The sequence below is a fragment of the Ruditapes philippinarum genome, unplaced genomic scaffold (genome assembly GCF_026571515.1).
Source record: "Ruditapes philippinarum isolate M1 unplaced genomic scaffold, ASM2657151v2 ctg7868_1_1_1_1, whole genome shotgun sequence".
NCBI classification, from domain to species: Eukaryota; Metazoa; Mollusca; class Bivalvia; order Venerida; family Veneridae; genus Ruditapes; species Ruditapes philippinarum.
In genome coordinates this window covers 30,566-43,227 of record NW_026855577.1, presented here as the reverse complement: position 1 = coordinate 43,227, position 12,662 = coordinate 30,566, and the positions used below count along the sequence as shown (strand labels likewise).

General features: G+C 30.7%; 1 protein-coding gene across 1 annotated transcript; it reads left to right on the top strand.

Moving 5' to 3' along the window:
- The first annotated feature begins 3,250 nt into the window (after window positions 1-3,250).
- Window positions 3,251-6,960, top strand: LOC132743769 (uncharacterized). Its single transcript, XM_060732331.1, has 6 exons — window positions 3,251-3,448; window positions 3,717-3,771; window positions 4,643-4,711; window positions 4,951-5,063; window positions 5,340-5,515; window positions 5,867-6,960. The coding sequence occupies exons 1-6, from the start codon at window positions 3,317-3,319 to the stop codon at window positions 6,066-6,068; spliced, it is 747 nt and encodes a 248-aa protein (XP_060588314.1). The 5' UTR covers window positions 3,251-3,316; the 3' UTR covers window positions 6,069-6,960.
- Window positions 6,961-12,662: the final 5,702 nt, after the last annotated feature.

The window sequence follows — 12,662 nt, the reverse complement described above, 5'->3', positions numbered from 1 at the left end:
TGTCTGGTCTACAATTGTAAATGTAAAGAATTTTAAGTCATCATTTCTTTTAATGTCACACACGGTACAATTTAGTTCATATTCGTCTCGCATAAAATTTATTTCCCGATATTTATTTTTTATTTTATCACTTAAGGCAGCTTAGTATATGATGATTTAAAAATATACATGTACATGTATGTTAAGCTTAAAGGTTACGGTAATAAACATGATAAATGATATATTTCTCGCACTATGTAAGACAAAAATGACAGCTAATGCATATTCGTGACTGTCCTAATAATCGTGTCAATAATTATACAATTGTCAAAATGGAAAAAGGAAACATACAGAACACCTTAAATAGGCAATATTAAAAAATATTGCAGGCTTGATTTGATTGAGCCCATCCATGAAGGATAGTGGTAAGCGAGTATAATATATAAAAACTTACAGATAAAACAACTCAATAACATCAAGTATAAGGGGATGAAAGCTCTCCATTTGTCTTAAAAAGTTAGGTTCCATAATAAATATAAGCTATAAAATAATTAAAATATAAATCTTAATATTTAGACTTTATATAGTTAAGTACATGTCACAATTTAAAATACATCATCTAATACTATAATGTTGACAAATTAAATTTTGTATGAAATCGATGGTCTGATTTTTTTTCTTTTTACCATGAAAACCGTTCCAAAGAATACGAACGTTAAATCCATTGACATAATTAATATTTTAAATTTAGCATTTTTAAGCTTTTGGATTTCTAACTAAATTGTTATTTAATATTGTATTGTTATAACATCCAAGTTCTAAAGTAATAATTAGTAATCCAAGACGAAGCAAAAAATATATAAAAAAATATTTTATAATGCAATATCACCAATATAAATAACCACAAAATAATCTCACTCACACATGCATATGAATATATGAATGTATTCTTAGTCAGTTATATTATATTTTCCATATCTTAACATTATAAGTATTTAGAATGTTTAATTTCAGCATGATATATCTTTCAAAATATTTAATTTGTTTGTTTTACAAACATGATGAAAAAAGTATAGGAGTGAACATAAAACATGACAAACAAAAAATAAACAACCACAACAACACACATTTTTATAATATTATCTTTGCAAGGGTTCGTAGATGATCTATGATTATATGATCGTTATTAGGCAATTTACATACACCTGACATCGAAGACACCAATGTATACACTGACGAACAAATGTTGTCCGTGACAATGTGTTTCATGTGTTTTTGTCACGTGTCCATATATTTTATATTGATGCTGTCTTTCAGGTTTTACTTTCGATGTCACATCCCAGATGTAGTGGAAACCAACTTAATGACGTGACGTCATATATAAGTCAAGTTGTATTATTATTTGGCGCACTTTTCATTTACTTTTAGGTTAAAAAGTCTTTTAAAAGGTTTCTTTGCATATAATATAAAAAACATTTGGTCAGTTTAGTGTAAGATCAAAATATATTTCACCTCGTGAACACCAAAAGTTTATATTTCACAGCGCCACTCGTAAAATTGACCTTTTGATGCTCACTGGTTGAAATATATTCCGATCTTACACTGAACTAAACACATATAATCTATACTTTGTAAAACATGTAATTAATATTGGGTATTGTGGCGAGAAACTGTACAGTTTAACAGTTTAACTCAATAAAAGTTCATTTTAAATTACTCATAGAGGAATATCGATATAACATGCTATTACATATTATGTTGGGAAAAGAAAAGGGCCATCACTCTGTCATAAAGTTTTAACGAAAACCTGGCAATGTGAGCACTTAGTGACACTGTTTCTGTAAATATTGGTTGAAATTTCTTCAAAAGTATATGAGGTTGGGTATTTCTTTTTGAAATATATTTTTGAAAAAGATAGAAATAAAAGACAACAACAAAACATACAAAAAACAACAACAAAAGAACAAGTAAGTAGGTAGGTAGGTAGGTAGGTAGGAAAGTAGGTAGGTACGTACGTAAGTAAGTAAGTAGGTAAGTAAGTAGGTAAGTTCATTAATCATCAGCGACGTCATATCGCGTGCATTAGCTAATACTAAATTAAATCAACGATAGCAGCAGTGCCATTACCAAAATAACATAATAAAAACAACTATATGATTGACTTGAATAATGTTGAATCACCCTTAGGATATGTTGCCTGCTTTTTAAATTTGTCTTTTGACGTCTTATCTGTGATACGCAGGCTTCATAACCTCTGATCCCTTTTCAAAATTCCATTTTATTTAGTTCCGCCCATTGTTTTCTCGTTTAGGGCACACGCTTTTTATTACTTGGGGACCATACGCCGCTTTTCATGGAATGGCACGAAAGTGTCACATTGAAGGTTCCATGATAACCGCCGTATGAACACATCTGCGGATGTTTCTAAATTCAAAATTTTACTATTTCATGTTTAAATGTTGAATTCTGCTTAAGCCGGTGCTAGGGGGCATGGACGGTAACTTGCACTTTCCAGTACCGTCCATGAACAGGCTCAATCAAACCGAGCCTGCAACATTTTCAATTTTGCCGTGTTGGGCTTTCTTTAGGGATTCTGTATTTATCTATTTTGTAAGATGTCAACCTTAACTGGTATAGGAATATTTCGTTCAGTATCTCAGGATTAAGCGGGCACTTGTAGAGAAAATCAAATGAAGTTCCGTAAGCTACTTGGATAGCTTCCTTCTATGGCAAAAGTTAAACTACTTATGCAACTTAAAACATTTGATTACTATCATGATGACAAATCGTTTTGGGGTTTCTTTCCAATACAAATGATGTATTATCAAAAATAATTAATTTACAGTCATAAGTTTTGTTATTTCGACTTTTCAAAATCGTACTTGTGACTTTACATTATCGTATCTTTGACATTTTACCATCTTTGTTTCGTTATATCGAATTTTCTACATCGTATTTTTGTGTTTATATTGTTTTGAGTTTTGTGTGTGTTGCAATTTCCCAAACGGGACAATGTAGTATACCAACTTTTTACACAAAGATACCTAAAAAGAAACGAATCAAATGAATCTTATGTTCAACTTAAGTTTTGCAAAATAACAGCGATCTTGCAGAACTCTTCTTTTTAAAATTTATACAATTTAAGTAAAACGACTTTCAGCGCTATGGATTTTGATTCATCTTATCATCAAATTGAATGTCAGCAAAGGTGTTAACTAAACTGTTTATTTGGCAAAAACTTTAATCAGTCTTATCATTGTCAACTGTAGGGAAATATAGGCTACTGTACGAACATAATTAAGTAAGGGACGTACAATTTAACAATAAGTCTGTAAAAATGATAAATTATAGTCACTGCAAGAGTGTCACAGTTCTTGTTCTCCTAGTTCTAACACCTGCACGCTCAGTGGAGAAGAGAATTTTACTTGAAGGCAATGCTTTGGACGAGCTTCGTGCAGTGATTTCAGAGGTTTGTTACACTTTCTTATATATCAGATGATAAGTATGTACATTATAAATGACAATCAGGATCGTTTCAAAACACATTTGATCTTTTTAATAATTGTAGTTTTTCCTGATAGAAAACTAGTATGATAATTGAATTTAATTTTAATACAGATGTCTGCCTAGATTGGCTAACATTACAATTGTTTCGTAAATTCGTAAAGGAAAACTGGTTATCAGAGAATAATATATTTAAATACCGTTTTCAATAAATCTGTCTGTTTTCTTGTCAGGTCGAGCATCTGAAAACGAAAATAAGTTCACTTGAGACGCAGCTACAGCATACAGGTCAGAGAAGATTTTATTTTATACAGATGTTCATCATTCGTTCACTCCTTTTATGTCAAGTTAGTGCAGAAACTTGTCCACAAATATTCTGAAACAATATGAGTAAACCGGTTAATGCAAATATAATTGGTTTTAATAAATATCAAACAAGTACAAACATATGTTTATAAATATATGAAAACAAATTAAAAACAGAACGACAAAACGCTATTAAAATTTTGGCGTGAATTGCAAGGTAAATGCTTTATAATATTTACAAGTAATTTTCTTTAAAAATCTCATTAAAACTAGAACTATCAGTGAATGTGTTAAACTCTCCCCCAACAGCTTGAATACCTACAAAAGAGTCACAATCAAGGTAAAAAACTGACGTTTTCTTTTTTCCCGGTCAAGTGATATAATGTAAAGGAAAGTAAGTTTTGCGGAGATTATATTTTGAAAATAAAGTGTTACAAACTGATTGACCACTGTTTTTCCGATTAATTCTTCTATGCTTTACATGCTTTTTTCGAATTAATTGTAAATCAGTTATATGAATAGTCTGTACTTTAAAGTGACTTATAGGCCAATAATGGCCTGGTGTTTTAATTTTTTATATGCATGTTTCTTATATTGTATATAACACAATGTCAATCTAATAAAATTTACTTAGTTTCTTACTTACTAACTTACTTACTTTACTTACTTCCTTTACTTACTTACTTTACTTTACTATTTACTTTACTATTTACTTGACTTTACTTTACTCTACTCTACTTGACTTTACTTTACTTTACTTCCTTAGATTATTTCAAGAATTAAATCATATTCACTTAAATCATATTGAACTTGTAAGGAATAATCATGTGGAATGTATTTATTCATTAAACAGATTCTGGATCATCGTATATCAGATGGGGACGTACATCCTGTCCGACAGATAATGAGCTAGTCTACAAAGGTTATTTATTCCTTTTATTTATTCGACTCAAAATATTATCTTATTAAAATGAAACTTTATTTTCTTTTATTTCATTTTAGATACTGCTATAAAATAAGATTCCATTCCGAAGTAAGTATCAAATGAATGCGTGAAAACTTGAAACAAGTAACGTTTCTTTCTATATTGAAAATTTGTAGTCATTTTTTGTGAACAAAATATCATAGGAACGAAAATTGTTTACTTATTTAATAACTCAGGTTACGTTGCGGGATCAGATAACATAGCTACTGGGGGTGCAGCGAACTGGTTGTGTCTCTCGGAACAACCACAATGGGGATACTACGAAGACAATATTGCATCGGGTGCACGAGTAAGTGTTGACCAATTTACTTTGAAACTGCTACCACTGTTAAGGCAATCGTTTATCTAAATAACACATTTTTATGTCTGTAAAATATTTCAATAAAGATTAAGCAAGAAAGGGTAATCTTGGAACGCAACTCCGTTAAATATCCAGTCATATGGGATGACTTGACTGATAATATAAGAACAAAGATCAATGGGACGAAAGCTTTTAGAAGGGTATCTCACAAGAACGATAATTGATGAAATAATAATTTAAGAAAGATGTTTCCTGTTACTTTAGATATACGGAGCAGAATATCAGTTCAGTGAGTACCATTACAATGGGGGCAGTAAATACTTCAAACAAAATTTACATGACGAGGATGCTCCATGTTCATTCTGCAGATCTTTGCGTTCAAGTGTAGCAATGTTCCCTGGACGTCTTGAGTGTTTTTCTGGTTGGACAAAAGAGTACAGGTATTACTTACGTTTAGAACATTTAATACAAAAATACGATTAACATGTTCTTTTGAAGAAAATGTTCAACTTACGAGTTATGTTTTGATAACAAGAACAAAAAGCAGTACTACCATTGATGTTAAAAACATTTAAGATTACTTTTATTTTTAATTTAAACGTTTGCATAATTTGGGACAGGCCTATATTTCTTAATTTGAAACAATTATTTGGTAGGAATGAGATTGAACTATTCAGCTGGCTTGTAAACTATTTTTAAAGAATAATGTGATATTTATTATGAATTATCTTAAAAATCTGTTAAGAAGATACCTTATTGCAGTTAATTTATTCTGAATTTCAATACTTTAGCGGATATCTTGTTTCTGGTGCTCATGGTCATAAGTCTGCCTCTGAATATATATGTCTGGATAGTGATGCTGAAATGCTTGCTGGCGGAGTAGCCAACACAGATGGACGGGTTATTTACCTTGTAGAAGGAATATGTGGTACATTGAAATGCCCGCCATATATCCAAGGTCGTGAGCTAACGTGTGTTGTTTGCAGCAAATAACTTGATATTATTAAAACATTATTGTTTTCAACTAGCAGATGCGAAAGACAACTAATTTTAAAGTATCTGAAATAATACTTTGTAATACATGACACTCGAATTCGATTACTTTATTGGACATGAACATAAAAAACATTATGTCAAACCGGAGATTTTATTACCTCCGCATTATCAATCAGCTGCTTTAAAATGCTAAATGAACAGCCGTCTTCGACTATTAAAACTGACCCTGCAAAATGTTGTCATGATCGTTACTGAAATGTGTCATTAATTTCTTTTAGATTTTAATCTTTGTGAACAGATGCACGTCAAAATTTGACGATTTTCGTTGACATAAAACCCTATTGTTTTCGATGCACAATTGATTAAAAACAATCACCTTGTATTATTTCCACGAATTGTTGACAAAATGACATGATTTTGACGTTAAAGAAAAACGTAATATAATTTTTTATGTGGGTCATAACACAATCAAATTAATAAAAAGAATCAGGGAATGACGATGTGGATATAAATATATGGTTTTACAAACGGAAATATATATCTAATTGTAAGAATGGTTTTCAACAAATCTGCTTTTAGCACGTTTTTTTTCTTTAAATAACTGCTCAAAAAACAAGAGGATGCTTTTAACAAATAAACACTTAATTATCAGATTTTAGTATAAAATCATAAATTTATTATAAATAATAATTTTTCCAGTTCATAATACTGCAGTCTCTAGAAAGTCTCTTCTCGTGAATAATGGGAAAATCCTCTTATCATATTTCATTTCCTGATTTTCAATAATTAAGAATTTACAAACATTTTTCCTGAGTGTATTGATAATGGAATAATTCACTGTTTTTTTATCGATATTGCTTTCCTAGTTATCCCAAAGATTTGTATACCGTTAATATGTTTAAGTATATTTTAAGCCGAGTATAATAAATTGTCAGTTCATTGTCCATTCCGTGCATATAAACTTTGAAATAAATTAGTATCATTATATATAAACCATAACAAAAATGTTTTTTAGTGTTTTGACTTTTTATCATGTCCTGTATTAGTACGATTAGTTTTTTGGTCTGGTTCGAATATCGTGTTTTGCAAAGTAAACATTTGATTACTTTTAAAACAAAGGTTTTTGTTAAATAATTATATTCATAAACATTCAGTAGGATTGCGACTTTAATAAGAAAAAGGGAAAATGAAAAAAAGTACTAACATGCACACTTATCTGTCATTTAAAAAAAAAACATAATATTAACCTTACACAGTCGTCCGAATTCTGACCCTTTGGTGGCTGATTTCTGCCGTGTCGTGTCTTCGCCCCTCAAACTTCGAAGCCCACGACTTTTGCACGTAGGGCACAAAATGGGCGCAATTTAATGAAACACGTTACATATTTGGCGAAATAACAATATTTTAATAGGCGAATACGCAAGATGTACTTCTGAAGAATTATCATGTTGGCGGTTTCTTATAAAAAGGCAAAGGCACGATAATTGCACAGTTTATCCTGTCTTTGTCTTTCAAGGCAATAGCATGCCGTCACGAAGACTTGATAAATTTGCAATTTATCGTGTCTTCGACATTTGCATATTGAGGCAAAGATACGGCGACAGGACAAATAAAGAGCGCCGATACAAAGATTTCTATCCTTTCACAGAAAATGATCTCGTGTCTTCTCCTATTAAAATATCATTATTTCGCCTAAAATCTTTCGTGTCTGATTTCGTGTCGGCGCACTCAAAATTCGAAGGCGAAGACACGATAAATAAGCATATTAGCGTGGCTTCGTGTCTTGCCTTCGACTTTTAAGAGGCGAAGACACGAAGACACAAACTGGCAGAAATCAGCCGCCATATGACCCAGCTTCTTATACTTCATAACATATATACTTTATAAAATAAAAGAAAAGTGGCACTTTTGTTTGGCATATATGAGACAACATATTTTTCGAATTTTTCTTACTCTCTATTTTGCTATCTTACACCACAGTATCTGGACAATCTCGTTCGCATCAACTTAACATGCATGGTTTATATCCATTAATTTGATTTTAGCATCAACATAGTATTGCGTACTTTTAGTAACTTTACATGAAAAGTTGACAAAGAAAAGATAAGGTATTTGCCCTAGATAAGAAATATATAAAAAATAACCCTCCCTTAAAATTTTTTAATAATGATTTTTATAAGTGCTAATTGATGTTTATGTTCTCCTTAAAGAAAGATAATCAAGTTTCAGATTAGAATTACCAATTTGTGTTTGAAAGGAAATCAGTAAATACAATTAACAATCTGTCGCAAAGTTAGGAGCTTTTATTACCAAAATTAATCAAATGCAATATGCTATATTGGAAAACAAAACAGGGCTTTTACTTCAGTTTACTGGCACGATTGTAGAAATAAATGAAATATATAACTTTAGTTTCCCAAGGGAAACTTGACTAATGTTGGTTGCTGTTGAAAATTCTTCTGAATAATTAAATTACTATTTTTTCACATACATATATATTTCTATCCATTTAGTTACATAGAGTAAAATGTATATTTGATTATGATTCCATCTTCGTAAGATATAGAGAACAAAGTAAACAAACAGACAATTTTGAAAATAAATATAAACGTTTTTGGAAGGACATTGATAAAAGTGAATTGCATGTTAAATGTTACAAGAGTAATGTTCTGTGTGTATCAGGCTTTAGTACTTTGATAAAGATCAAACTAGAAACATTATGTTTGTACATTACTATAACGTTGGTGGTAAATCACACTTTGTAATCAAACCTATAAAAACGCAGTGATAACATGTTTCTGCTGTATCAAAAATGATATTAAATGTTCATAAAATTAGGTACAGTTTTTTAAATCAATTAACTCACAAATTGAACATGACCATCTATATACACTCTTTATATCCACATTTAAATGACCAATGTTATAAAGTGAAAAATAACAAATAAACATATAAACAGTTTTGCATAAATATGAAACATTGGTGGTAATAACAGGCATAACATATTGGTTAAGTACAGATCAAATGCAACATGAAAATATAAAGTGAAAATAACATTTACTTCGAAATCTGAATTTTATACTAAAACTCAAAAGAATTATCGAATAGATATAGATAATTTGAGTACACGAGTATTTACATTTATAAGAACATTCCCATAGAATTGACCTCTCTATGTTTGTATGTAAAAAACAAAATCTATTAAAGTCATCATCATTAATCATCCTCAGCGTCCATTTTTTTGTTTCAAAAATATTTATTTTTATTTTGCATAATATTTTCCATGACTATTTTGACGGAAAAACACCACTACTTTATTGAGTACACTGAGATACCATATTTTCTAAGAATAGTTGCAGTATCTGGGACCAAACCACGCTGATTTTTTTCTGTGGTAATACATAAATTGATAATCTCACGTTGAACACATGTTTTGTTAAACTGTGTTTGGCGTGTCACATAATTGTCTTAAAAACCCTAGTTTCCTAAGCTCTATTTCAGATTCAATATTTTTCCAGCCTAAAATGCTAAGACACATATCCGTTCGTGTTAGCACAGAGAACCCTTGTATCTTTTTTGCAGCTAGTCTAACAAATCTATAAAGTCGTTTATAGTCCGTTATTAAGGTTAGACCACGATTCGCATCCATACAATAATCTAGGTATATACATTTTTGAAATAAGCGAAACCGAGTCTATTTTAAGTGATAGTAGAGAAAAAAGGGATGCTTTTGCTTTTTCGCATGCACGTTCGACCTTGTTTTGTCATTTAGTTTATCATTCAGGAAGATTCCTACATGTTTAACACCGATGAACCTGATCAATAGGACAACCTCCTATTAATAGTTGAACCTGATGCGTTTTTCGTTTTTTTACCAAATACTAAAATGTTACTTTTCAGTGGGTTTATGTTGTACCTGTATCTACATGTATATTAATGTATAATATTAAGCATTTCTTGAAGGCCGGTGGGGTTAGTAGCTGAAAGGGCTATGTAGTCTGCAAGAGTTGTCGCCCCTACAGAAAGATGAAGGATATTTAATCCTAATTCACTATTTTCTTCTTCGTATATCAAATCATCTATAAACAATTTAAATAGTCAAGTAGAGATCGTCCATCCTTGTCTAATGCCTAGTCTAATGCCTTGTCTTACTGGTAAGAACGTAGACTGAAGGCCTCTAGTAGCGACACAACTATATATATTTCTGTGTGCGTCAACTACAAGTCTCCAAATTTTACTAGTTATACCTAATTTTTTTTCCAAAGAGTTAATAAATCCAAGGCAGGAGTGTTATCGGTCTGTAATTTATAGGTTGTGTTCTTGGCTTTCCATTGTTTTTGAATACAAGTATAATCATACCCATTTTACATTTTGGGAGAGTTTTCCTGTCTGTATTATAAGATTAAATAACTCTGTTATTGTAGTTAATAACTTATGGCCACCGTATTTTATATGCACATTGCAGATCATATCGAACGAGAGAGCTTTATTGCTTTTTTAATGATTTGATATGCCCTAAGACAATTTCTGGAGTGAGATTTGGTGACAGTTCAGAGCAGTTCAATGTTGGCTGTGCTCGTGCTTTTAAATTGGCTATTACATGTTCTAAAGAGGTTTAAAATTCTTCGTAAAATGATGTTGAGTATGTATTTACATGTACCTGAGCTTGACAAAAAACATATTTCGGATAAAAATATGATATTTAAAACCGAAACAAAACACAAAGCAACGCGAACATTTATACGATAAGTGTAAAAAACAATCTGACACGTCAGTGTTGATTATGTAAAATGTTCCACTTAAAATTGCATAAATGATCGTATTTGCGTTTCTTTTATCCATTGAATGGTCAATCTTTAATTGGTGCATCAGGTGTGCATCATAAAATAGTATTTCATAAGTGGTGAAAAAAACTCAAACGTTGGACCTTTAATTAAAGACAAGAAAACATTACTAAGAAATTTCTATTTTCAAATCGGTGTTCTTGAAACACATGGGTGCAAACGCTCTATAAATGATGTAAGTAAAATTGATATTTACAAATACGGTTATTTTGTGTTGACCAACTAATCAAATAAATTGTTAAATTGAAAATGAAGTAAAGAATAGAATGACAACTTCATTGTCAGATTATTCCATCATACTCGCGTCATACTTTAAGTAATGTGGTTGCAGCCACGTGCTTGGCATGACAATATTAGGATAATTCTGACATCGATATTACAATAGTGTGGTACGGTCAAACATTTCCAGACAGTTCTTTTTATGTTGTCTATATAATACAAATGACTGTTTTACAAATGAAAAAGGAAATGAAAAAACAACAACAAAAAACAACACATTTACTAACTGCGAGTGATATAATTACAAGTTTTATTAACTCATATAAAGTTACACTATAGTTTCCATTTACTTAAAGATACTTCATTACCAGTATGTAAAAGTGCATAATTAACCGGGCCACAGGCTCTAAATTAGGTTCCCAATAAAAGAACAAACACGAAGAATAATAGATAATATTAATAATCGCATATTTGATAGTTTTCATCCGAATAAAAATTGTTATCTTGTGGGCAAATTGTCTTCGTGCTACGGTTCCTTGTTAAATAAGAAGTATATGAACAAGCAATACCGCCACTTGTATCTAGAAATAATTACTTCCGGAGACGCTAATGTAATTGTTCCGTTTTTACATAAGTTGGTTAAACATATAATTTTAAAATGCATTGAATGTCAATATAGAAATGATCATTATACATATATATTTTCAAAGGGAAATAAGCAACATTGACATTGGATTGTTTACTTTATTTGAAATATATTGACATGAATATGTATTTCTTAAACAATGGCGAACATCTGTGTATTTTTTACGAGAATAGCCATTTTAAGAGCAACATAATTGTGACTGCGTGCACATGTCGGAGAGATTTCAGATTTTTAACAATACAAACAGCATGTTATGCATATAAAATAACAATTCCAAGCTAAGATCACATAATATCTCATACATTGACGATGTTTAGACAGTTTCAAAACGGAATTAACAATAGTTAAAACAAAGCGTGACCGCTAAACACTATTTGCAGAAGTGTTTGGGTTGTAAGTCAGGTAGTTAGGTTCAAAACTTGTGTAAAATCGTATTCACACCCTAATTATAATTAACATAATAATGTAAAATGTTCTCACTTCCTTTGACATCTTGCAGAGTCGTTTTACAAATAAATTATATAAATAAATAATTTCTTTTTCAATAATGACATTATCTTATTGTCAAATGCCCTTCCAAGAAACCAACTGTAAAAGATATCACATTTATACTCATAAAGCGTTATCAATAGACTTGATTTTAATTAAAAATGATAGCAGCTCGGAACTAAACGTTTAGGAAATATTTTTTTATAAAGAATTTTTCCCAGTATTATAACACAATAAACCGAAGCAAAAATATCAAAAGAAAATCCTGTCAATGGTTAGAAAGTGGTGTATCATTTCATTCAATAATCACAATACAGAATTTGATGTTCATGAAATGCAGTACAGCAAAGGCGTTATCCAAACTCCTCGGTTAAAATATCTCTTGTTCTTTTG